Raw genomic sequence first — 27282 nt, forward strand, 5'->3', positions numbered from 1 at the left:
ACCCTAGGCGAGTTACTTTACCTATCTATGCCTCCGTTTCTGCATATCTCAAGTGAACATGATAAGAGTACCAATTACAAATAATTAAATGAATTATTATTTGTAAAGTGTTTGAACAGTGTCTGACAAAGGGAGAGGACCTTCTAATTCTGGTCAGTTGCTTAGGAGGGAGTTAAAAGGAGAGGAATTAGGAGCATCTGACACTGTATGTCACTTAAAAAAGCTGGTGGTAAAGGAAGGCAAAACATTGGACTGCGCTTGTAGGAAGGAGTAGAGACAAACAGTCAAGCACAGGTGTTTGTGTGTATTGGTTTCCCAAGACAAGGGAAGCCTCCACATATCTGAAAGTGGATGGAAAGGAGCCAGTGGTCAGGAAGTTGGAAGAGGGAGGGGATAGCTATGGGAGCGGGATGACCTGTAACAAGGACTCAATTAATCAGAGGTGAAGAGAGGGAATTCTAGGATAGTTTTCTCTTTGTTCCTTCAAAATCTAGGTAGCTTTATGCCATGTTACAAATCTGGCCTTGAAATTCTGAAGGTGACAGCACAGACCATCATAGTCCTCAGTTATTCAGGATCAAGCAGTGTGGATGGGGATAAATTGGTGAGCTGGTGTGGGTGAGCAGAGATAACTATTAACGACATGATGGAAAGTAGCTATAACCCTGTGGTACAGCTGGGTCATTCTGGAAGGAATGATGCAGACAAACTAGCATAGTGTTCAGCCCACAGAGGCAACATGGCTCTGTGAATACAGGCATCAGGCATCCTCAGCTAAACCATAAACAGCCACAGAGTCTACAAATGAGCCATAGCAGAAGGCCAAACAAATGAGCTATGCTTGTGTAGTCTCCATTTAGTGTCTGTGGCATCTGCATTCACACATCAATCATCTTTCAGAATTGCCATAGGAAAACAATTTAGCCCAAGAGTTAAATTCAAATTGGAAGATCAACACTGACCCTTCCTCCAAGTACACTGATAGTCTGCACCACCTTAACTGAATTATTTTAAAATATCCTGTAACACAGTTTAGTAAGTAAAGCTGTCTAAATTGAAATCTTTGGGCTCTCACATCCAGAGGGAGGATAAACTTTGCTGGCAGACTGGATATCTTATATACTTGGAAATTTGGGAAGAGCGCAGCAGAGCCGTAAGTTTAGTTGGAACAAGAACAAGATTTATTTCAGGCAGGAAGATCCTAGGCAGCATGAAGGAAAATCTTTACGGCTGCAAGAGCTGATATGTCTAAGAGAGGCTCATTAGTACCTGCTCATTCTTATACTTTCAGGTCAGGCCATATTTGGTGTGAACGAAGATCAGGGTACTAAAGGGTTTAAGCATGAAACGAAATTAAAGGCAAAGGGGTTTGGCATCACCTGGCATATGGTAGTCTTTATCTTTTAGAAATGGGAAACTTTCAAAGATATTTATGATTTGCCAAGATTTGCCTTGGAAACAATATGAAGGACATGTTAAGGAGAAGGAAAACTTGGGTCAGAAACAGTAGTAACAAGGCTATTAGTAGATCAAATCATATATAATCTCCAATACACAACAATTTTTAAAAATGGAATTGATTTTTTGGAGCAGTCCATAGAAGAATTGAGAATTACAGAGATTTTTCACAGACCCCCTGTCGCCACATATGCATAGCTTCCTCCATTATCAATGTCCCCTACCAGAGTGGTATATTTATTGCAGTTGATGAATCTACAGTGACACAGCATTATTACCCAAAGTCCATAGTTTCCATTAGGGTTCCCTTGGTCTGGAAAAATGTATAATGACATGTCCACTATTATGGAATTGTAGATTAGTTTCAGAGCCCTAAAAATCCTCTGTGCTCCACAGACAATGCCTCTAGGGAAACATATGCTTCAGAACTCTTGGCTCTTGACAAATTACCTTGCAGTGCTTCTTCTTTTAGGTTGTTTTTTTTTTTTTTTTTTTTTTTTTTTTTTTTTAATGTAATCTCCTGCTATTTGCATTGTACAGGTATGTGATATCGAAATTCCTACAGCTGTAGTCTGCTTCTAAAGTTTAGCCAACAAATAATGCAAGCCCAAGGGCATTTCCTTAGTTAAAGCAGGGCTCTAAATAAGAAACAAGCAGCATAAAAGCAGGAAGAGGAACCTAGTGGTCAGCTAAGGTGAGAACTTATCCTAACCAGATCGTTCCTTAGCAGATGGAGAATCTTCTCACATAGGAGTACAACGGGGGCTTTGAAAGTCTTGCAGAAAAAAAAATGTTAAAAAACCCAAAAACTTGTTTTCCTTTCTCTTCAAAGTCTGACCAGTCTTCCAGAACCATAAAATCTCTGTGCGAATTGCCACTAAACATTTTCTGTTTGCTGTGGCATAGGTATTGGTCAAAGTGTAACTTCTGCTGCAAAGAAGACATGGCATTTTATGATTCTTCACACAGCACTGCCTGCCTAAAACAGAAATCATCCATTAGCTTAACACAGTTAAGAATTGGAAAACTATATGTCTGTCTGGACAGCTTGTATAAGGCCATGCCACTTAAGATGGCCATGTTGCTTAAGATAATCTTAATTAAATTTTTGAGAGAGAAAATAAAACCTTAGGAAGCCAATTTAAAAAGACTAAAGAAACATTGGATTTTATTTTTTTCTCCTTTCTCTTGTAACACATTTTTATGAGCAATTCATTTTATTCTGTCTTTTTCTTAAAGACAATTACTGAGAAATTTATTTAAAAAAAAAAAAAAGGAATCCTTTTTTGGCTGTAACATCCAATGAATTTAGGAGATGTGTAACATGGAGAATGCTGTTGAGGGATGGGCCTCGGGACTGGCTGTGCAGCATTGTCCGTTCAGGCCACAAATGCCTATCCACCATGATTTCTGTGCCAGGCACTGTGGTAGCTGCTGGAGACTCAGTGGTAAGCAAAACCAGGCATGGTTCCTGCTCTCATGAAGCTTATAGCTTAGGTACAATGACACATATTCAATAAATAATCACACACATAACTATACGTTTCATATAACACCAGTTCCTGAAAGAAAAATAATAGTAGATGTCGTATAGTGGGGGACCAGTCCTAGTCAACAGGATGTTCTCCAAGGAAGTGATTCTCCAAGTTGAGATCTATCAGATGAGTAGAAGTTAGCCAGGTGATGAAGAAATGGAAGCATACTCCAGGCAGAAGAAAGTGCAAGTACAAAGGCCCTGAGGTATAAAGGAGGATGACACTGTTCTTAATATTCGAAGATGGCTGGTATAGCCTGAGCACAGAAGACGAAAAAGGCAAAAAGTTTGAAAAGAGGCTGAAGTTGTGTCCTGAGGCCAGATAAAACAGCCCTTGATGTCATGTTAAGAATTCTAGTCTTTATCCCAGAGCAATGGGAAATCACGAAAAATAATCAGCTGGAGGGTGGTTGAATTAGATTTCTCTTCACCAGTCACTTGAGGTCAATGAGTTCTTACTCAGTGTTTAACAAGTGCTGTGATAACTTCCCCAGTCATATCAGACATGGTCTCGGCTCGCAAGTGGTATTTGATGTCTAAGTGTCGGAGGAAATAAGTGTGAGTCAAAGCTTGGAAGTAGAAATGAGATGGTCCTAGGAAGGTAATATCTAAAACATCCTTATTCATCATAGCCAAAGTGACTTTGATATGCACCTTTTGGTTTTGCTTTTCTTTCAAAATACTCAAAGAAGTGTGCTGTGAAATCCTCTGTCTGTTCACAGATCAGGTACCACACAAACAACTATGCATCCAGCTCCACCTCCTTACCCTGCCAGTGTTCCTCAACCTTGATGTGGAGTGACCATTTGGAAAGGTGAGATTTAGAAACTGCCGGGATTTACAGCATAGCCTCCTCCCATCTCTCAGCTCTAATCTGAGTTCATGCTACAAAGGCAGAGTATCTCTGAGAATTAAAATGCAAATTAAACGTATACGTCTGATTAAGAGTACTAGATTCCTTAGAGGAATTGTTGTTTTTAAAACTCTACTTAAGTTTCCTCCAACCAAGAGGTTTTTGAAACTGACTCGAGTCTGATCTTGTGACTGATCAAGTCTCTTGCCATGAAAGAATCTGCAAGTCACTGATTTTTTCATAGTAAGGACAGTTTCCAGGAGTATGTTAAGGCTAAGCTACTCCTATTTTAATTAGGTATCAGAATCCAGCGTGTTCGCCATATGGCTCATATGGCTAGCACACTCTTAGTTGAACTTTTGATTAGATCTATTTTGAATAAAACATGTACTTCAATGAATGAATACTCTAAAAGGCAGAAGAACTTAATCCCAAATGTCACGTATCAAATTTCGAGCTTTAGCTTCCTCCCTCAAGCACCTCTTTTTAATATTTCTATTAGTGGCCAATTGAGTGGAAAGTCTGCTGGGTATTATAGCATTGTGTGATTTTTTTTTTTCTTTTTAAGAAAGACTGTGGAAAGGTTTATTTTTGCAGAGATAGCACACTTGACTTATCGATAAAATGGGTTGAACTCTTCATTTTAGTGAAAAAGCGTGCTCATTTTATTTTATTCTCTGGGTAATGTCAGGTACAGTAATTCCTTTGGTCAGTACAAGTTGTTATAATGGATATGAACATTCAAGCAGCTCCGTTTCTTTAGACATTTATCCTCCCATGGTTGAGGGAACTGAGAGATAATCTCCTGTTTTTCAGAGGAAGAGATGAATGTGTTTTTTCAATAGAGATATATAGTGTGCCACTTAGAAGATAAGAACAAGCTGGTTGATTCTAGAAAATAGCTTTAAAAGCAGGAGTCCAATACAATTTTTACTCAACTCACATTTATAATCCTATATCCTTCCCCACATCTATCTATCAATCGTCTATCTATCTATCTATCTATCTATCTATCTATCTATCTATCATCTATCTATCTATCATCTATCTATCTATATGTATATAACACACACACACACACACACACACACACACACAAATATACATATGTGCACACTGGGTGCTGTTTTGCTATTAATACAGATTCCCCTAGAAAACAAATGAAGGGAAATGGAGAGAGACACCTTGTTTCCATCTCTTTTTTGGTAGGTTCACTCTAACTCCATTTTTGATTTTTTAAAGTAAATCTTATTATACTTTTGCTCAGTTATAAAAATAAGCCCTGTTCTCTATGGAAACTTTGGAAAATGATGAAAATTAGAAAGAAAAGCAGCTTACTAAACTTTAGTCTCACTAGCCAGTAAAAATTAAGTATCATGTTAGTGTATGTTTTTCTATACTTTTTTTCCTACAGTTCTTAAATTTTGTTTTACACATTTATGTTAACATTATGATATACATTTTTTAATCTTGTTCTCATTTTGTTTAGCATAAAATAAGCATTTCTCAGACTATTTGCAAATTATTTGTGAAGCCATTTTAATATTTATATAATAGCCTATCTAAATAATACACTATAGTTTACTTAACCATATGGTCAATTTTGTGGTCAAATTTGCCACACTGATGAAAATATTACTCTATCATTACCCAAGTACTGAAAGGCAGAGGTTTTAAAAAACTGCTTATGTATATATATTTTACCATAAGGAGACTTTATGGAATAATCAATATGTAATATTTAATATTCTTTAAAGATACATGTAATCAGACTGTTTGCTAAAATAATTAGAGAGATTTAAAATTTCATCGATCATGTGTGATAAAATTTGCTTTACTCTAATTGGCACTGTGTAGTATCTTAAAAAAAAATGAACAGAATACTTTTTTTTTTTTTTTGAGACGGAGTCTCTGTCTGTCACCAGGCTGGAGTGCAGTGGCATGATCTTGGCTCACTGCAACCTCTGCCTCCCAGATTCAAGCAAATCTCCTGCCTCAGCCTCCCAAGTAGCTAGGACTACAGGCACACGCCACCACGCCGAGCTAATTTTTTTATTAGTAGAGATGGGGTTTCACCATGTTGACCAGGATGGTCTTGGTCTCTTGACCTCATGATCCATTCACCTCGGCCTCCCAAACTGCTGGGATTACAGGCATGAGCCACTGCGTCTGGCCTACTTTGATGTTTTGATAGGAAAATATTCTATTTCCTGGCTCTTTCAGCTTGTATTCTTCTTTATTTCTTTTTAGACTAGAGTTATATACTAATTGAAACTTATTTTTACAACAAGATTATTTGACCACTTATTGTGCCTACAATTGCTTTTTTAAAAATAAAACACATGTAATTACTTCAAATGAGAATGTTTTAAATGTTAAAGCAAGCAAATTTATTACTTATATTTTACTCCTCACACCATACACAAAGTTATAAAAAAAAAAAATCCCCATCCGTGCTTATTGCATCTTTCTCTCTCTATTCTAACAGACAATGAAAGAACGGAGTCGGACATTTTATTGCAATTCCTGCTTCCCTGAATTTGCGTATTTCTTCCCACCTGACAAGGAGAATTATATTTTGATTTGGATTATTTCTTCATTTTTATCTGTTTATTTTAATGATTGTTTTGTTGGTAATATCCATGGAGAACAACTTTATTATTATTATCCATGCCTCCGAATATTAGATTGGTTTCTTGAATGGCATTTTGAATATACATTTAAGAAGTTGGGAAGAACTTCACAGATGATGATTGGAGGAAAAGTGATGAAAAGAAAGACCTGTGTTCCACGAATTTTCTCCAGCTTCAAACCTTTACATGAATCTTAACCGAAGTGGACATCTTTACGTTTCATGACAGCTTGATTTTACAATATGAGTTTGAAAAATCAGTATAAGTTTATGATGGTGAAAAGTCAACATATTGAGAGCAATAATTCAATTAATAGAATATGAACTTAATGAGATATAAAAGCAAATGAGGGCAGGAGGGAATAGTGACAAAAATATTTGTGCCCAATTACGATTAATGTTTTACAGATGTTGTGTCCTTGTGGGCTTAGCACGGAACTAAAAGTTTCTGAGTTTCAATTCTGGTTGTGTGTCATTTAGTAACTCAGGAATCTGATTAATTGTTATTTCTAAGCTTTTGACGACAAAGGAGTGATGCAGCTAAGGGCATCCTTGAAGTGTCATAAAAAACAAATTTGAGGTTGGATGATTAGCTGCACAGTTAGAGTGATAAAAATTCCAGGCATGCCTTCTGATTCACCACGATCAAGTCAGGATTTCTTAGTATTTCTTTGCTGGCAGCATATACAAAGGCAAAATTAATAAATAACATAGTTGTTGAATAACAAATTTTGTAACATTTTTATAAAACAAAAGAATCTATTTTGTCTGTATTAAATTAAAAAACTTTGTGGACTTTTAAAAGATACACTTGAGTCATCTAATAGTTTTCAAATGATATGCTTACCTGCTTTTAAATTCAAGCAGCCTTTCTTCTTCTTGTCCTTTTTTTTTCTCTTCCTCCCTTTCTTCTGTCCCCTCGTTTACTTAATTCACCACATATTTACTGAGTGTCTCCTCTGTAGGTACCATGCTAAGGGCCATACTTCACCTATACGACATCTTGGGAAGTGATGAAAATATGGTCTCAGAAGTTTTGCCATAGGATCATATGCTGTGACTACATATCATTTCTGCCAACTATAATGACTCAATTGTAGAGTCCTTCTTAAACAGCAGAACCAGTTGTGAATTAGCTATAAAAACCATAACTACTTTCTTCCAAATCTATACTTAAAATCGTCTTAACTAGCATAAAGCTGATGCTCTACACAATCCCTTTACTTAAGTTTAAATTCAGTGAATTTTACTGAGTACATAGTATTTGCCAACATCGGAAGAATTTCCATTCTTCTGTTACCTCTGTCTGTTCCTCATTCATCTGTGTGACTAGCTGTCATCTATTCACTGTTTTATTTTTACAAAAGATGGTACAGTTTATAGAGGGCTTCACCAATTTTTCATAACTAATATAAGTAAGAATTCAAATTCAGGTTCAAGTTTTTAAAATTCCAGGTGTACTGTTCCTTCTTACAGCACAATGGAATGAAAGATTTGCTGCAATTATATTCTGTTTACGAGACAAAGTGATGTGGTAACAGAAATATGAGTTTTGGAATCAAACTTGGATTTAAATCTGGCTGTGCCACTCACAAGCTCTGTGACTCTGAGAAAGTTAATTAGTTTCATTGCATCTCAGTAAATTAATCTATAAATTGAAGATAATAGTACTTACCTGTAGGGTAATTGTAATAACGTGCATAAAATGAGTATTGCACGATAGATCCTCAGAAAGTATTTACTATGATTGATTCTTTACTCAGACTTATTTCTACCTATTTAATATGAATCTCAGTTTCAACTACAAACTGGCTTCCTGACTGTGTGGGTTTAAATGTCATGAACGGAATCAACTCCAACCATCCTTTGGATGCTATACTTGTTTATAAGATGTCATGATAATTTTTGTCCATGCAAAACCTACCCACCTCCCACATGTTCAGATCTCACCTTATCCTCAGGCCTTGAATACTTTAAGTATTTTTGTTTTTTCCTTACCTCTGTCTGCAACTTTGAAGCTACGTAGTACCCATTTTGACTATTGTATTGTACTATTCCTTAAATATTTCCATTGTGTATGTCTCTTTCCATGTGACAAAACTGTAATTCATGGTGGACAGGACTCGTTTCTTAATTTTTTCCATAGGTCTGTTGGCACTAGTGTAGTGTTTGACCCTAGAAAGATGTTACTAATTAAGTAAATTGTCAGCAAAGGTAACATGTACAAGATTAACATAAGTGAACATGATAGCTTTTTGTTTTTATGTTATTGTTCATGTTATTGGTTGTTGTCATTTCACGTTAAACTTTCCTGGTTTAAAAATGTCTACATCCAGGGAGAATAATCACAAGAAGTGTTTTTTGTTTGTCTGTTTAAGACAGAGTCTTACTCTGTAGCCCAGGCTGGAGTGTAATGGCGTGATCTCGGGTCACTGCAACCTTGGTCTCCCTAGTTCAAGCAATTCTCCTGCCTCAGCCTCCTGAGTAGCTGGGATTACAGGCACCCACCACCACTCCCAGCTAATTTTTGTATTTTTAGTAGAGATGGGGTTTCACCATGTTGGCCAGGCTGGTCTCAAACCCCTAACCTTAAGTGATCCACTCACCTCAAACCCCCAAAGTGCTGGGATTACAGGTGTGAGCCACCATACCCAGCCCACATGAAGTTTTATATAACATGTTTATTAAAGGTTTTTTTGGTTCAAGTAATAAGTAATAAAATAATTAGAAAAGTTAGAAAAATAGGCCGGGCGCGGTGGCTCAAGCCTGTAATCCCAGCACTTTGGGAGGCCGAGGCGGGCGGATCACAAGGTCAGGAGATCGAGACCACAGTGAAACCCCGTCTCTACTAAAAATACAAAAAATTAGCCGGGCGCGGTGGCGGGCGCCTGTAGTCCCAGCTACTCAGGAGGCTGAGGCAGGAGAATGGCGGGAACCCGGGAGGCAGAGCTTGCAGTGAGCCGAGATCGCGCCACTGCACTCCAGCCTGGGCAAGAGCGTGAGACTCCGTCTCAAAAAAAAAAAAAAAAAAAAAAAAAAAAAGAAAAGTTAGAAAAATAATGACTATTTGGCAAAAATATTTCTCATACAATGAGAAATTATCTTTGTCCAATTAGTTTAAAATCTAATGTAGAGAAACTATATATCTATATATACATATCAGTATATATATGTATATATGAGATACTTTAAAAAATAGACTTTAATTTTTAGAGTAGTTTTAGTTTCATAGCAAAACTGAGCAGGTACAGAGGACATTTTTGTTTACAATCTGCACAAATGTATCCATTGTGTACTAAATTCATTGAAAATAATGTCATGCTACATGTGTACTCAAATACTCTGGGTTGTAATTCAGCAACCCAGACTTAGTTTTTAACACCAACTTGGTTTTTAACAAGTACCGTCATCTTCATTTTCAATAAACACAAATTCTCATCATTATGTAACAAGGTTATAATGAAGATAGAACTAACCCTCAAAATAAAGTAAGATCCTTAAGAACTTTGCCCCCAAAAAAAGTTACTTGTGAAGAACTGATGCTTGATCTACAGTTTTATTGTAATTGTAGTAACTACTGTAAAGCTCTGTGGGATACATACGTGAAACAAACATACAACATTAATATGCTTTAAGTGAGCTATGTAGACCTGAGTCCTGACTATACATATAATATATTCCATGTACTTTAAAACTTACAGCTTTTGCATTGGAAGAAATGAACTGCTGCCTACTCCAGCCCCCATCGTTTTGCAGCATTAGTGCTTTCATTCAGCATCAGTGCAACCCAGCGTAAAATAAAACAAACAAATTAAAAAAAAACTCAGCTGTGCTGTTCCCAAGAGAGGTTGGACCGGGGTAATGTAAAGAGGCATGCCAAGCCATGCCAAGATCTATTAGCCAGGAATAGGTAAGAGAACAGAGAATATTGTGTTTAGAAGGGCTTTGGCTTCCGTCAGAAGGTAATTTATCTAAGTTCTCCCAAGGAGGGAAGAGAAAAGTAGAGTCATTATCTTTTACATAATAAAATATATCCACAGAATATATGAAAATTCAGGCAGTGTTAGCTTGGGTCTGTGTTTTTAGTATCTATAAGAATAATTTTCAAAAATTAAACATAATAAAATAAAAGTTATAAGGAAATCAGATGAACTAAGAGAAAAAGCTTTTCAACATCCTTAGTACTTGGAAGCACATTTCAAAGAAATCTGTTCTTAAGATAATTGTCACTATGCAGGTATCTTAAGGATCTGTATAAAATACATACTTCTCATTATATTTTTAGTTATGACTACAGAAGTGTTTAACTGTCATCTTAAAAATATCTGTCCTCATATTTTTTATTAATACAGGCTTTTACGATCTTATTAATTCAAAATATTTCTAGGCTCATCCTAGATTTTCTACAGCTTTATTTTCATTATCTGAATTTTTTTTACTTTAAAAGAGTGTGTACAATAAATATTTTTAAAAACTTCTGTATTTTTATTTAAATACTCAAACACATTGTAAGCTATTGTGGCCAGGACTTAAAGCACCTACAGAGAACCTATAGAGTCTAGCACAGTCAGTACTAAGCACATAGAAATTGCTCAATAAAAATGTGATGAATAGTCTCAGTGGACCAGACTGTAATATAAATGAATGATGCCTAAGACAAGTAGGTGATATTACACTGTGAGTAATGGTGGCATTTAGTTGGCAGCTGATTCTCTATTTACATTTCTTTTTTGATATTATGCCATTTTGGTCAGTCTTTAAATTTAAGTAGTACAAGGAAGTCTTTTTTTAGACTTCTTGAAGAAAACAGCTGTATTTTTTTTAACATGGCATGACTGCTGTTAAGAAAAACTGTAAATTAGTTCAATCATTGTGGAAGACAGTATAGAGATTCCTCAAGGATCTAGAACCAGAAATACCACTTGTCCCAGTAATCCTATGACTGGGTATATACCCCCCAAAATAGAAATCATTCTACTATAAAGACACATGAACATGTATGATTATTGCAGCACTATTTAAAATAGCAAAGACATGGAACCAACACAAATGCCCATCAGTGATAGACTGGATAAAGAAAATGTGGTACATATACACCACGGAATACTATGCAGTCACAAAAGGGAATGAGATCATGTGCTTTGCAGGGACATGAATGAAGCTGGAAGCTATCATCCTCAGCAAACTAACACAGGAACAGAAAACCAAACACCACGTGTTTTCACTCATAGGAACAGAAAACCAAACACCACATGTTCTCACTTGTAAGTGGGAGCTGAACATTGAGAACACATGGACACAGAGAGGGGAACAACATACACCAGGGACTGTTGGGGAGTCGGCGGTGAGGGGAGGGAACTCAGAGGACAGGTCAATAGGTGCAGCAAATCACCATGGCACATGTACACCTATGTAACAAACCTGCACGTTCTGTGCATGTACTCTTTTTTTTTAAGAAGAAATAAAGAGCAAAATGTAAACAATGGAAAAAATAGATAAATACAAGCCTGCATATTGAATAACTTCTTTCTTTATATTCATTTTTTAGAATTTTTCATTTCTATAGGTTTTGGGGGATCAAGTGTTATTTGGTTACATGAGTAAGTTCTTTAGTGGTGATTCGTGAGATTTTGGTGCACCCATCACCTGAGCAGTATACACTGAAATAACTTATTTTAGCCAGTTATCTAATTTCTTACCTTGGCAGAGGAGCTGAATTTTAACTTTACACCTACAGGCAGATGAAGGTATTGCAGAAGATATATAGCCTGTACAATAAAATAAACATAATTTGCACACATGAGAACAGGAGAAAATATTTTATTACTTCTTTGAGCAAAGTATAGTTTTCTCTTTACAGAAATAAGTACACCAGGGCCTTAGTAAATGAATGACAGTTTTCAGTTTATTTCCAGATAAAAGTTGGTGATTTCTAATTATGGTTTTAATCAGTTTATTGATTTAACCTAAAACTCAAATGCTAAATCTCTTTGGATGCATTGGAATTACATAAGAAATATTTATGGAGCATTACTTTGAGAAAGTAGCAAAAAATAAATTCCAAGTGCATATGAAAAACCTGAGAACTTAAGTAACAAGCTCTGAAATCCTATGGTCCTGGAAGAGCAGAAGAAAATACACACTAAACCACAGAACAATGAAAAATACAGGATAAAGCAAAAGTAAAGCAGAGAGGAAGGTGAATTTGTCACAAAACTGGACAAAGGATAATTTAGTAAGAGGTGCTCCATAAACACTTGCTGCTTGTTGTGGTGGTGGGAGGAAGATGCTGCTGGTAAAGAATAAGACACAGGTATTCAAGTAAAATTAGCTAAATGTCACACTAAGTATAGAGGGAATGGGGAAAAGATAGTATATAGTCTTAAAGAAACTTTTGAAAAAGTAAGAAAAATACAAGATTGAGTTAATCTCCTTTCTCTGTATCTAATCATCCTGTAAGTTCCATTAGTTCTACAAGTATTTCTCAATTCTGCCCCTCCGTTTTCGCTGGCATGGTCTACATCTAGGTCTCCACCATTTCCCATCTGCATTGCTTCAGTAACAGGTGTCTTGATTCTGATCTTGGCCCCTCCATCCATTTTCCACACCTGCTGCCAGAGTTATATTTTGTTAACAAAATGAAAATCTGTTTTATTTTCTTTTTTAAACATCTTTAATATTTTCCTGTGAGTTTCAGGATAAAGTTAAAACAACCAAACTTAGTCCACAGAGCTTTCTACAACCTAGTCCCTGCAAGGCTCTGATTTTTTTTTTTTTTTAATATCCACCTGGCTTTATAGCAATGCCTACCTGCTCTCTCATGTCTCTGCGCTTTGCATATGCTGTTCTAAGTACATTGGATACTCCCTTCTCCCTTTCTCTATGTGACTAACCCTCACTCATCTTTCATATTTCAACAGAAGTACCAATTCCTTCAAGAAGCCTCCTTCCTTTAGAAAACATTTTTCTGTGTTTAATTTGTTGGTTTATTTGTCCATCTTCTTTGCTATGGAAGATGGGAACCATATTTCTCACTTCCTCGTCTAGTGTGTCTATCACAGTATATGGCATAGAGCCGGGACAAACAAATTCTTGCTGGAGAAAGAAAGAATGGAAAGAAGAGATGCAAAAATCAACTATGAAAGTTTGAGCAAAAATAATAATTCAAGATCATTCAAGACTGAAACCATCCTTTTGTTACTTAAAACCAGTAATTAGTCACATTTTCTGAATGATCACTTGATATGGTTTGGCTGTGTCCCCACCCAAATCTCATCTTGAATTGTAGCTCCCATAATTCCCACCCGTCATGAGAGGGACCCACTGGGAAGTAATTGAATCATGGGAGTGGGTCTTTCCTGTCTGTTCTCCTGATAGTGAATACATCTCACAAGATCTGATGGTTTTACAAAGGGGAGTTCACCTGCACATGCTGTCTTTCCTGCGCTCATGTAAGACATGACTTTGCTCCTCATTCACCTCCCACCATGATTGTGAGGCCTCCCCAGTTATGTGGAGCTGTGAGTCAATTGAACCTCTTTCCTTTATAGGTTGCCCATTTTAGCTAGTTTTTGTTGGCAGCGTGGGAACAGACTGATACAGTAAATTGAGTGTTGCCACAAAGGGCACCTGAGAATGTGGAAACAACTTTGGAACTGGGTGATAGGTGAAGGTTGAAACAGTATGCAGGGCTCAGAAGATAGGAAAATGTGGGAAAATTTGGAACTTCCTAGAGAATTGGAGGGCTCAGAGAACAGAAAGATGTGGGAAAGTCTGGAACTTCCTAGAGACTTGTTGAAAGGCTTTGGCCAAAATGCTGGCAGTGATGTGGACAATAAAGTTCAGGCTGACATGGTCTCAGATGGAGATAAGGAAATTGTTGGGAACTGGAACAAAGGTGACTCTTGCTGTGCTTTAGCAAAGAGACTGGTGACTTTTAGCCTCTGCCCTAGATACATGTGGAACTTTGAACTTGAGAGAGATGCTTTGGGACATCTGGTGGAAGAAATTTCTAGGTAACGAAATGTTCAAGAGGAAGTGAAGCATTAAAGTTTGGAAAATTTGCAGACTGACCATGCAAAGGAAAAGAAAAACCCATTTTCTGGGGAGAAATTCAAGCCTGCCACAGAAATTTGCATAAGTAATCAGGAGCCCAACGTGAATCACCAAGACAATGGAAAAAATGTCTCCAAGGCGTGTTGGAGACCTTTCTGGCAGCCCCTCCATTGGAGGCCTGGAGGATTAGGAGGGAAAAATGGATTCCTGGGCCTCCTCTGCGTGTGCAGCCTAGGGGCTTGGTGCTCTGTGGCTGCTCCAGCCATGGCTAGAGGGAGCCAAGGTACCATTCAGGCAGTGGCTTCGGATAGTGCTGGCCCTGGGCCTTGGCAGCTTCCACACGGTGTTGGGCTTGCAGGTGCACAGAGGCCAGGAATTGAAGTTTGGGTGCCTCTTCCTGGATTTCAGAGGATGTGTGCAGATGCCTGGATATCCAGAGATTTGCTGCAGGGTCAGGGCCCTTGTGGAGGCCTTTACTGGGTCAGGGCCCAGTAAGGAGGGGAGATGTGAGGTTGGAACCCCCATGCAGAGTCCCCACTGAGACACTGGCTAGTAGAGTCATGGGAGGAGGGCTGCCATCCTGCAGACCCCAGAATGTGTATCTGCCAAAGGCTTGTGTGGTGCGGTGTGCCTGGAAAAACCTCAGATACTAAATGCCAGCCCATGAAATCAGTCAGGAGGGCGGCTGTACCCTGCAAAACCAGAGGGACAGAGCTGTCCCAGATTATGAGAACCCACCTCTTACATCAGGGCGACCTGGATGTGAGACATGGAGTCAAAGGAGATCATTTTGGAGCTTTAAGATTTGACTGTCTCACTGAAATTCAGACTTGCATGGGGCCTGTAGCCCCTTCAATTTCTCCCATTTGGAATAGCTGTATTTACCAAACACCTGTACCCCTATTGTATCTAGGAAGTAACTAACTTGGTTTTGATTTTACAGGCTCCTAGGCACAAGGGACTTGCCTTGTCTCAGATGAAACTTTGGACTGCAGACTTTTGAGTTAATGCTGAAAAGAGTTAAGATTTTGGGAAAGTGTTGGGAAGGCATGATTGGTTTTGAAATGTGAGGGCATAGATTTGGGAGGGGTCAAGAGTGGAATGATATGATTTGGCTGTGTCCCCACCCAAATCTCATCTTGAGTTGTAGCTCCCATATTTCCCATGTGTTGTGAGAGGGACCTGAGGGGAGGTAATTGAATCATGGGGGCAGGTCTTTCCCGTTCTGTTCTCATGATAGTGAATAAGTTTCATGAGATCTGATGGTTTTATAAAGGCGAGTTCCCTTGCACACACTCTCTTGCCTGCCACCATGTAAGACATGACTTTGCTCCTCATTCACCTTCCACCATGAAGTGTAAGGCTTCCCCAGACATATGGAACTATGAGTCAATTGAACCTTTTTTTTTTTATAGATTGCCCAGTCTCAGGTATGTCTTTGTTGGCAGTGAGGGAACAGACTAACACACTGCCCAGTTGATGGCTTTCCTGTAACAGACAGAACTAATTTTACATTTAGAATCAAAGCATGCAGAGTCCTGTTGAGATAGCAAAAAAAACTAAAGATGAGTATTACAACCTTTTCTCACTTGGTAGAATTTAAAACAATCTTGGAAACTCCAGGAAAAATAACAAATGAAAATGTTGCTCTCAAATCTGACCCTGCATTTCTTCAAAAGTAGAATAGAGTCATCTTGGAGGAGCAGCTCAGGCTTGTAAGTTGGGTAGCTGTGGGTTTGAACCCTGACTGATACTAGGCAGTTGTATAATCTTCAAGACTCTATATCTAATCTTGTTTAGCCTCAGTTTTCTTATTTGTAAAACAGAGTAACATCTACTTGCAGTGCTGCTGCAAAAATTAGAGCTAAAGTGTGTCAGGTCACTATTTTTAGAATCATTACAAATCCCCAGAAGGCAAAGATGGTCCAAAGAAAGCCATTTACAGGATGCCTCAACTTTGAGTTTGTGGCTGGAATTTGGATCTAAGAGATAGGAATTATGTGTCCTCAAAAGCAGCAGATGGGCATGATAGGGCCCTAAGCAATTTTACTACAATCCCTTTGGAAACCTCTAATTGTTCTCTAAAGAGTTAACTTCAATTGTCATTAGCCATCTGCTGAACCAATGGGATTTCCTCTGCAAGTGCCAGCAAGAATATTCCTGCCAGATAAAGAGAAAATGCTTTTGAAATAAAACTTGTAGAGCATAACTCACACGTAAATACTTTCAAAGTTAAGAGGAAACAGCCTGAGGCTAGAGCCACCATTAATATTCAGAATGCATAAAATATGCATGTTGTATGCTAAGAAAGAGTGAAATGTAAGCAGAGTTACCAGTGAAGGCTACATCATCTGAGTCTGTTTCAGAGTGATCTCTGGACAACACCATGATACCAGGGCCAGTGGGATTAAGGAAGACTATCTCCCAAGGCACCTGTTCATAAAAAGAAAAAGCAGGGTACTGTGGTCAGCCAATGGGATCAGGAAATTCAAGATACAGAACCTAGTACTTGTGCTACCCTTAGCTCATCACATAGCTACTGCCATATTGCAGAATTCGTTGGAACCAAGTGGAAAAATGACAGATGCTAAAAGAAGGGAATTTATAGAGATTTGGTGTAGCATTTTCCAGACTCGCCTAATCATATAAATCATGCAGGGATTGTTGAAATAGAAAATTCTAAGCGTTTCCCGGGAGGTTGAGTCAGAAAGTCTGGCATGGGGCCGAGGATTTTGCATTTTTTAAACCTTCCAGGTGATTCTTCTCATCAGGCAGGTTTGACATGGATGTAGTCCAGTGGTTCTTAAAGTATTGCCCCCAGATCAGCAGTATCAGCGTTACCTGGGAACTTCTTAAAAATGCAAGCTATTGGGACCCCATTCCAGACCTATGAATTGGCAACTATGGGGTGGAGTGGGAAGAGGGGACAGCAATCTGTGTTTTCGAAGCCCTCTGGTGATTATCATACATACTAAAGTTTGAGATCTACATTTGTCAAATGTGGCCCAGAGAGCTGGAAGTGGGGAGTGTAGCCGCTGATTAGGAAATTCTCCTGGCCCAAATTCTCCTAGGACTAAGAAGGTCATGATTTAAATCCAGATACTAACTGTTGCTTTTCCCTTGACTTCATTGTCTCTTTTTCTATTTTCTAAGGAGCAGTTTAATTGTGTGGCCCTTTTTAAATTTCCCGCTGATCAAGGCCAATCCCCTTTCTCCTTGATAGCAAGGATTCTTTATTATTTTTCTCCTTGATCCTCTTGCATTTTTTGCTCCCATCTTAAAGACATCAGTAGAATGACATTGGTAGTATGGTTGAGGCTCACATTTCTGTCAAATGTGTTTTAATACTGGAATGTATCCAGAGATCTGCTGTAATATTTTTTAATGGGAAGTTTTAGCAAATCTTGTCCTCTTTACAAAGCCTCACTTTTTTTTTTTCGCCGTTTGGAAGGGCAAGGCAATGCTTAAAGATATTATCCATTTTTAAAATGGCCCTCATTTTGAAGGTTAGATTCTGGCATCAATGACATGCAAATATTCCCACTCAGTGTACAAAAGCAGAAATAAAAAGGGAGTCACTAATCAGCTAATGAGACAATTTTCTGGCACAACTCTGAAGAAAGTGTATTAGTGTTAATTTCTTTTGGTTGCCACCATGAAATACCATACGCTGAGTGGTTTAAGCAACAGAAATATAGTACCTCACAGTTCTGGAGGCCAGAAGTCCAGGATCAAGGTGTTGGCACTGTTGGTTTCTTCCATGAGCTGTGAGGGAAAAACCCGTTCCATCCCTTTCTTATAGCTTCTGGCGGTTTGCTAGCAAGCTTTGGAGTTTCTTGGCTTGTAGATGCATACCCATCTATGTTTTTAGGTTCTCGAAGTGTCCTCCCTGAGTATGTGTGTTCCCACTTTTTAAAGAACACCAATCATATTGATTTAGGGGACCATCCTACCTCATCTTAACTAATTATATCTACAATGACCTTATTTTCAAATAAGGCCACATTAGGCACCAGGAATTAGGACTCCAATATATGAATTTGAAAGGGGTGACAAAATCAACTCATATCAAGAAGGGTTGGTGGAGGGAGAAAACCAAATCTAAACTCCAAAATCCTAAAGACCTGACATGATGTTGTCTGTGGGACTTAAAGTGTTTAAAAATTGAATAAAAATCTCAATGACACATGTTGGCCCTGGCTACAATTAAGAAATCTATAAAACATAGATGAAAAAAATTGAAGATGGGCTGGGCATGGTGGCTCATGCCTGTAATCCCAGCACTTTGGGAGGCTGAGGCGGGTGTATCATTTGAGGTCAGGAGTTCAAAACCAACCTGGCCAATATAGTGAAACCCCGTCTCTACTAAAAGTACAAAAATTAGTCAAGCATGGTGGTGGGTGCCTGTAATCACAGCTACTCAGGAGGCTGAGGCAGGAGAACCGTTTGAGTCCGGGAGGTGGAGGTTGCAATGAGCCGAGATCTTGCCACTGCACTCCAGCAGCCTGGGTAACGGACTGAGACTCCATCTAAAAAAAGAAAAAAAAAAAAATTGAAGCAGACACAAATAAATTGAAAGATATTCTCTGTTCATGGATTGGAAAAATTAATCATTAAAATGTCCATATTACCCCAATCTGCAGATTCAATGCAATTCTTATCAAAATACTAGTGACATTCCTCACAGAAATAGAAAAAACAATTTTAAAATGTATATGGAACCACAGAAGATCCAGATAGCCACAGCAATTCTGAGCAAAAAAGACAAAGCTGGATGCATCACACTGTCTGACTTCAAAATATACTACAAAGCTCTAGTAACCAACACAGAATAATACTGGCATAAAAATGGACACATAAACCAATGGAAAAGAGAACCAAGAAATAAATCCATGCATTTACAGCCAACTGATTTTTGACAAAGATGCCAAGAACATACATTGGGGAAAGGAAAATCTCTTCAATAAATGGTGCTGAAAAAAATGGATAGCCATATGCAGAAGCATGAAACTAGATCCCCATCTCTCACAATATACAAAAATCAACTCTAAACAGATTAAAGACTTAAACATAAGATCCAAACTATGAAACTACTACGCAAAAGATAGAGGAAATGCTTCTTGAATTTGAGCTGGAAAAGGACTTTTTGAATAAAACTTCAAAAGCACTGGCAAAAAAAGCTAAAATAGACAAATAAGATTACATAAAATTAAAAAGCTTCTGTACAGCAAAGGAAATAATCAATGAAGTGAAAAGAAAATCTACAGAATGAGAAATATTTGCAAACTATGCATCTGATAATAAATTAATATCCAGATTATATATAAAACTCAAACAACTCAACAGCCAAAAACCAAAAAATCAGGTAAAAAATGGCAAAAGACCTGAATAGACATTTTTTTACAAGAATACATACAAATAACCAACAGATATATTTAAAAATGCAAAACTTCACTAATCACCTGAGGAATGCACATCAAAACCACAATGATACCACCTCACCGAAGTTAAAGTAGCTTTTTTCAAAAAGACAAACAATGCTGGCAGAGAAAAGAGAACTCTCACACATGATTGGCAGAACTACAAGGTAATACAGTCATTATGGAAAACTGTATAAAGGTTCCTTCAAAAACTAGAAATAGACTACCATTTGGCATACATCAAAGAAAATGAAATCAGTGTGTTGATGATATATCTGCACACCAATGTTTATTATAGTGCTATTCACAGTAGTCAAGATACGGAATAAATCTAGGTGATCATCTACAGATGAATGGATTAAAAAGAGTTACACACACACACACACACACACACACATACAATAGAATACTATTTAACCATAACACAGAGTGAAATCATGTCATTTGAAGCAATGCAGATGAACCTGGGGGACATTATATTAAGTGAAATAAACTAGACACAGAAAGACAAACACTGCATAATCTCACTCGTGTGAAATCTAAAAGCATTGATTTCAAAGAAATAGAGAGTAGAATGGTGGCTACCAAAGGCTGGAAGTGGGGGCAACAAAAGGTTGGTCAATTGCTACAATGTTAAATTATACAGGAAGAATAAGTTTTGGTGTTGTATTACACAATATGGTGACTATAGAAAATAACATTGTACTACATATTCAAGATAGCTAGAAGATTTTGAAGGTTGTCACCACAAAGAAATGTCTAAAATGATGGATATAATAACTACTCCAATTTGATCATTACACTATGTATATGTGCCTCAAAACATCACATTGTATCCCCAAAATATGTAATATTATTGTGTCAATTATAAATTTAAAAATAAATTTTAAAAAGGAAGAGAATTCAAGTGGTCAGATTTCTGACCTTGTATTATCTGGAAGATTTCCATGCAAAAAATAAATAGTACAAAGTTTTTAAAGCACATGGTGGGAAAAATATTTATGTTGTACATAACAGATTTTAAATAATCAAATTAAATGAAAGTGAAATTGCTCTATTTATATTGGAGAGGATGAAATGTTGTAGGAATGCCTGCAGTTACGTTATCAACTCAGGTTGACTTCACTGCTTTGAATAGTCAAATTTTTCCCTGGTAGTTTCCAAATCAGAGCAATATGCTCATTTAGGGGTTGAAGTTTGAAAGGAAATCAGATGACGCCCATTTAAAAGATGATTAAGGTTTACATAATTCTTTGGACAAGGGGACATTCGAACAGATGTATGATGCTATTACTGAAAACAGAGAGTAATGGTGTCTCACTGTTGCCTTCTTGATTCAGACTTTCTTATTTGGGGATTTTAATTTACCTTTCTGTCCTGTACACAGACAAACCTTCAAAAGAGTATAACAAACAGCTTTACTTCTATTATTATTATTATTATTATTAAGACAGAGTCTTGTTTTGCCACCTAGGCTGGAGTGCAGTGGCAAGATCTCAGCTCACAGCAACCTCCGACTCTCCGGCTCAAGCGATTCTCCTGCCTCGACCTCCCAAGTAGCTGGGATTACAGTCATGGGCCACCACACCTGCCTAATTTTTGTATTTTTTAGTTAAGATGGGGTTTCACCATGTTGGCCAGGCTGTTCTCGAACCCCTGGCCTCAAGTGATCTGCCCACTTTCGCTTCCCAAAGTGTTGGGATTACAGGTGTGAGTCACCACGCCAGGCCTATATTTACTAACAAAAGTTTCACCTTGAGTTTGGGTCAACTGCCTCTGCTGGTCTCTTGACTCCACAGTCCAGTTGTTGGCACCAATTTATCTTGGTGCTTTGGAAGCCCGTAAAGGCAGTTCATGATCATTCAGAACATTCTTCTAAATGTTGTTTCTAATGCATGTATTGTTAGTCTTATCCTGACCTTTACATTGTGCCAGTAAAATTCCATTGATTGTACTTTTTCATCACTGTATTTGTGTACCCACGTCCCACTTTTTAAAGGAAAAGTCATGGTTGAAAGACATGTGCTTGTGTTCTAAGAAGTGATGTAACTGTTTTTGGGAAAAAAAAAAATGGAACTTTAAGCATATTTCTAAAGTTCTTTTTGTATCAACATTTCTTGCTGTGTTTTCCCAGTCGCGGTGGTATTTGACAAACACCCAGCTGACACTAATCTGGTACACAGCTGAACAAATCATTTTCTTAAAATGGTTCCCCCAAAAGGCTAATTATAAATATAAATGCCTGTAATTACTTAGATTACCTGTCTATATACAAATTATTGTAGGAAATATAGAGGGAACTGCATTTGTATGATCCACTCAACAACATTCACGATATCCTGTAATGAGTTCACACTTCAACTTCACTCAGACTTCACAATTATACAAGAAATTAATTCTCTCTCATGGTGGAGATAGTTGCCCAAACCTGTAGTGGCTCTCCTCTGCAGTGAGGTTGGAAATAGCTACTTGAGATGGCCTAGACAGCCAAAGTCCAGTTAAGATCAATCCTAGACTGGGCATTGAAAAATTTCTTTAGGTCTTTCAGTTTACATTAGGCATCTGGTTGGTTGTCTTTAAAAAAATGTATAATTGTGCATAGTGATGGAATTAGTGGCCCTAGAATATATTTCTGTAACAATTCCACTCTTGAATGAATGATAAAATCAAATAGGGCCAAATATATTTCAAGCAAGAAGTTCTGCTTTAAGAACTAATGACCAATTTCTAGTGATATTATTAGAAGTGTTACAAAATGTTTTTTATTTCCTGTATTTCTATTGGGGAAAGAGGACAAGAGCAGGATGGATAACTCCAAGCGCTTCCAATCTCTACTAACGGAACAATATCAGATCATGCAGGAAGGAACGTGTCTCCATCTGATTTTTAGTATTGTTTTTCTTAGTAGGATTTTTATCCGCTCTCCCTTCCTCCTTGCCTTCCTTCCCTTCTTCCTTTCCTCCATCTTTCTTCTCTGTCTCTCACTTTCTCGCTTTGAATACTTACCAGGTGAATAAAATCCACTTGATTGTGCATTACCTAAGAATAAGAATCAGGTTATTTCTAGAATGATGAGACTATCTGATGCAAGGAGAAAAGGGAAGTAAACTTTTTTAAAGTTTACAATCTATAAGTGCTTTATATCCACTATGTCATGTAATAGCCAACACCTTTCTATGAGATTGTTATTATAAACTTTCATTTCAGAGATGAGAAGCTTGAGGCTCATCTCTAAATTATGACTTAATTAACTTACTTCCTCAAGGCCTATAGATTTATGTGGTGTTATTAGAATTTAAATCCAGGTTTGTCTGGCTACAAATTCTGTATTTCCACTGTAAGTTTCAAAACATTTTCATTGTTTACAACTGACTGCAAATATCTTGATGTTAGAAATTATGTTAGCCATAAGAAAATAATTATAGTTTCTTAAAGAAATGATGAGACTAAAATCTTAGCTTTCTTCTCTAGTCTTTTCTTTTTTCATAAAGGTAGAGATTACAATTCTCTGAAACTGTGGGTATTATTTTTAGCCAGAAAACATGACAATATAGAATAGCTTACTTTAATTTCATTTTCAATAGTAAATTTGTAGTTTCTTTTTTTAACCGTCATGTGTTTTTTCTTCCTTTTAGTTGTTAAATGTAGAAAACAGAATTTAAAATTCCCAACTATATAACAAAAAAAGAAATATTTGTATTACATGATAGCAAAATGCCATCAAGAGACACTATTGAATTTGCTTTCTCACACAGAGAAAAAGTAATAGTGAAACGGGAAAAATGGATATTAGACTTGAAATCAGAGCTACTGGTTTTGGAATATAGACTCTTCCATTTATCTTATACGTGAATTTGGGTAAATGATTTAAAACCTTTAAGCTTCAGTTCCATCATCTACCACAAAGTTCTTAATGCAGATTTGCAGGATTGCTGTGAGGATTAATATGAGAAGACTATGTTAAGACTGTCCGAACATTTTTAAGAGTAATGTAGACATACAGCACTAGTACTGCCAGTCCCCACTCCTGACCCCGTGGAACATCCTGCCTAGCTATGATGGTAGTCTTTCCAGCAGATCTGGACAGCTTCACGAAATGAAGCCTCATAAAAGTCTTTTATAAAGACTGCCCCAATAGACCTGCCTAGGTTAGTGGACCTAACAAGTGGACACAATTAAGCTAGATGGATCCTCTGGGCCAGCCTGTGTTCAGGTGAGAGATATCCGCTGCCTTTTTCCACCTAAGGCCTAAAATACTAAGTTGGAGCTTTAGCCCTTTAACTTAATTCCTGTTAAAATGCAGCTATCTTAGTGAGTGATTTCTATATACTTTGCTGGGAGCAGCGTGTGACAGAGGGGTGGGAATGGGACAGGGAAATCATGAGTTGGACACAGAAGAGACAGAAAGGCATGCCTATGACTAGGAGAAGCTTGGTAGGCAGAACTGAGGGGATGAATGACAGTGTTCTCCATTTCTACAGTCTCTTCAGATTCAGCCATGCCTATGTGGTTTATCTTTTGCTATACTTTCAGTCTATTTACCATTACCCCTCACAGAAATAGCTATTTTCATTGAACATCGTCTGTGGTTTAGCATCCTGCTGGGAACTTTACATATTAAATTATAGAAAACTTATACTGTTATTACTGTTTTTCAGATGAGAAAAAGAAGACTCAGAGAGCAACTAAGTTGCAAAGATAGTTTTAAAACTAGTTGCATTTGAATCCAAACCTCTTCACTTTCTGCCAACCGTACTGCTTGTCATATTCCCTTAAATTAAAAGTTTGTATTTTCCTTCCTATCAAGAATGTGAAGGAGCCTATCCCAGTCACAAAGATTAGGATATATAGTAGCAGCAGCAACAACAACAACAAATCCCCAAATCTTAGCATTTAAAAATGGCAAAAGGTCTTTGACCCCATATAACATGTCTGTTGGGGATCAGCTGTGAGAACTTGGAAGCACATTGTTCTCATCAGGGACTCGGGCTATTGGAGGCTTCAAGCATCGCTAGACCCCACAGCACACAGAAGGGAAGAATTGTATGGCAGCTTTTTTTTCTTTTTTTTTCTTTTTTGAGACGGAGTCTTGCTCTGTCGCCCAGGCTGTATGGCAGCTCTTAAATACTGCCAGAGCAAGTATTATGTGATGCCAAACTAAAGAAGTATGGTTGTTCCTCGGTATCCACAGGGGATTAGTTACATGACCACCTCCCCCATACCAAAATCCCAGGATGCTCAAATCCCTTATATAAATTATAGTAGCATTTGCATACAATTTATGCACATCCTCCTGTACATTTTAAATAATCTCTGGATTACTTATAATACCTAATACAATGTAAATGTTGTATAAATAGTGATTATACTGTATCACTTTTTTATTTGTATTATTTTTATTGTTGCATTGGTATTTTTTACTATTTTCTTTTCTCAATATTTTTGATCTGTGGTTAGTTAATCTGCAGTTTGCAGAACCCCCAGATACAGAGGCCATCTGCGCATTGTGAGCAGGTATAAACCTATCATGTACTGGAACAGAGGAGAAATGAGGTACTCGTGAGCAGCATTAATGTACACACCAGAATCTCAATAATAAAGACAGAATAACAGTGAAGAAAATAACTACAAGAGTGCTGTGTTTTAAAAAAGCTAGCTCCTCCAGCTGAGTTTGTGACTCTAATCCCTGCTTATTTTGAGCACTTTCCATGTGTTGATTGACTTGGAAAGGTAGGAGATTACCAGCAAGCCAGACCATTTGGGCAAACATGGGCATATTTTTAGCAAAGCTGAACAAACTGGTTGGTCACTTAAACTACCCAATTTAGACTTATGGTAAGAATAGCACATGGTTCAGAATTGCCAAGACTGCTGCTTTAGTCAACAGAAAATTTTTCATATGCATGGTGGTAATGCAGTGCGTCTCTGGAAGAAATGCAAGAGTATTTTAACATTTGGTCCAGAAGAAATATGTAAAGGGTGTTTGTAGAATTTGGTGCCCTCCTCAGTGACTTGAGGTTATGGATTTGTGAACTGAAAATCTGTAATTTGTTCAGGTTATTAAAACTCATTCTAATTCAAAATCATTAGAATGGCAAAAAACTTCCACTTTTAGGACTCTATGAAAGCTACATTAACCTTAAAGTAACAAAGCTAGTAAGTGTGATGTAGTAGAAGGGGCTTTAAGGAAGGCAGGGTTCATAAACCCATCATGAAGTTACTTACTGCAAGAACTTTAATTAATTTCAAATCTTTCAGGCCATTTCTCATCTGTTATGTGAGAATATTAAGTAAATATGGCAAGTACTGTTGATTCTACCTTCAAAATATATCTTGTACTATTCACTTCTCTCCATCTCTGAAACTCCTAATTCAGGCAAAACTCATTTCTCAGCTAGACCACCACACCTGTTCCTAATACATCTCCTCTTGCCCCCACCAGCCCACTCATTACTCAGCAGACAAGGATCTTTCCTGCCCCAGGTTCTTTGCACATGCTATCCCACTCTTTTCCCTACCTCCTGCATGCTACAGCTCTGTTTCTTCCTTTAACAGCTTAAGTACTTTCTCAAAGCATTTTTTCTTGCTATTCCTAACTACAGTAGATTTCTCTATTATTTACTATCTCAGCTCATTTGTTTCCTTCATGGTGCCTATCCTATGTAGTAATTTGTTTCTGTTCGTGTGTTTACCTTTGGTTTTCTATATTAGAATATGAGTTTCCCAAGGGCAGAGACGGGCTTTGTCATGTCTGTCCTTGAATCCACCGAGCAAAGTGCCTGGCACATTGGAGGTGCTGAGGAAATATTTGTGTAATGATTGAAGGAATTGCTGTGAAGAATATGTGAGTTAATTAAGTGCATCTTTAGGTACCTGGGTAGTGCTTGGTTAATATTGTTATTCTTTCCCTTTTCTTTACCAGTGCTGCCCAATCAATCTCCATTTCTTCTACTCCATACATTTCCCTGCTGAAGGTATACTAGCATGTTTCCCCATCATATGCAAATATCCTAGAAATCTAAACTAAAAGGCAAAGATATTGAAGTACAGGGAACAGAAGAAATTGCTCTTGACTTTGATACATTGTTCTTTTAATATATCTGTGTTTTTGTGAATTATGCACTGAAACTCTTACATGACCTTTCCTACACCAGATTTAGAGGTTTGTAATCAGCGGACAAATGTTTGTTTCTTATGATTTCTTTCCATAGGTTATACAGTATCTCTAAGTTTGTCTTGAACAATGCTGTTAAAAAATAATTTTAATACTTCATTGTTATTTTCTTTTATTATTCAAAAATCGGTGGAAAATGAAGATGCAAAAATGCCG

General features: G+C 37.5%; 1 protein-coding gene across 5 annotated transcripts in view; it reads left to right on the forward strand.

The window, feature by feature from the left end:
• PTGER3 (prostaglandin E receptor 3) overlaps positions 1–27282 on the forward strand; it is a 220083-nt gene that overhangs the window by 75673 nt on the left and 117128 nt on the right. The window contains exons 3-4 of one of the 5 annotated variants that reach the window (XM_002808222.4): positions 3715–3806; positions 6334–7283. The exons of 3 other annotated variants lie outside the window; for them this stretch is intronic. In XM_002808222.4, coding sequence (XP_002808268.2) covers positions 3715–3806; positions 6334–6340 — 99 coding nt within the window. In that variant the 3' untranslated portion in view covers positions 6341–7283. Of the gene's footprint in view, positions 1–3714; positions 3807–6333; positions 7284–27282 lie in introns of those variants that run through there. One more of the 5 variants, XM_015142553.3, reaches the window with a different exon arrangement.

The sequence above is a fragment of the Macaca mulatta genome, chromosome 1 (genome assembly GCF_049350105.2).
Source record: "Macaca mulatta isolate MMU2019108-1 chromosome 1, T2T-MMU8v2.0, whole genome shotgun sequence".
Lineage (NCBI taxonomy): Eukaryota > Metazoa > Chordata > Mammalia > Primates > Cercopithecidae > Macaca > Macaca mulatta.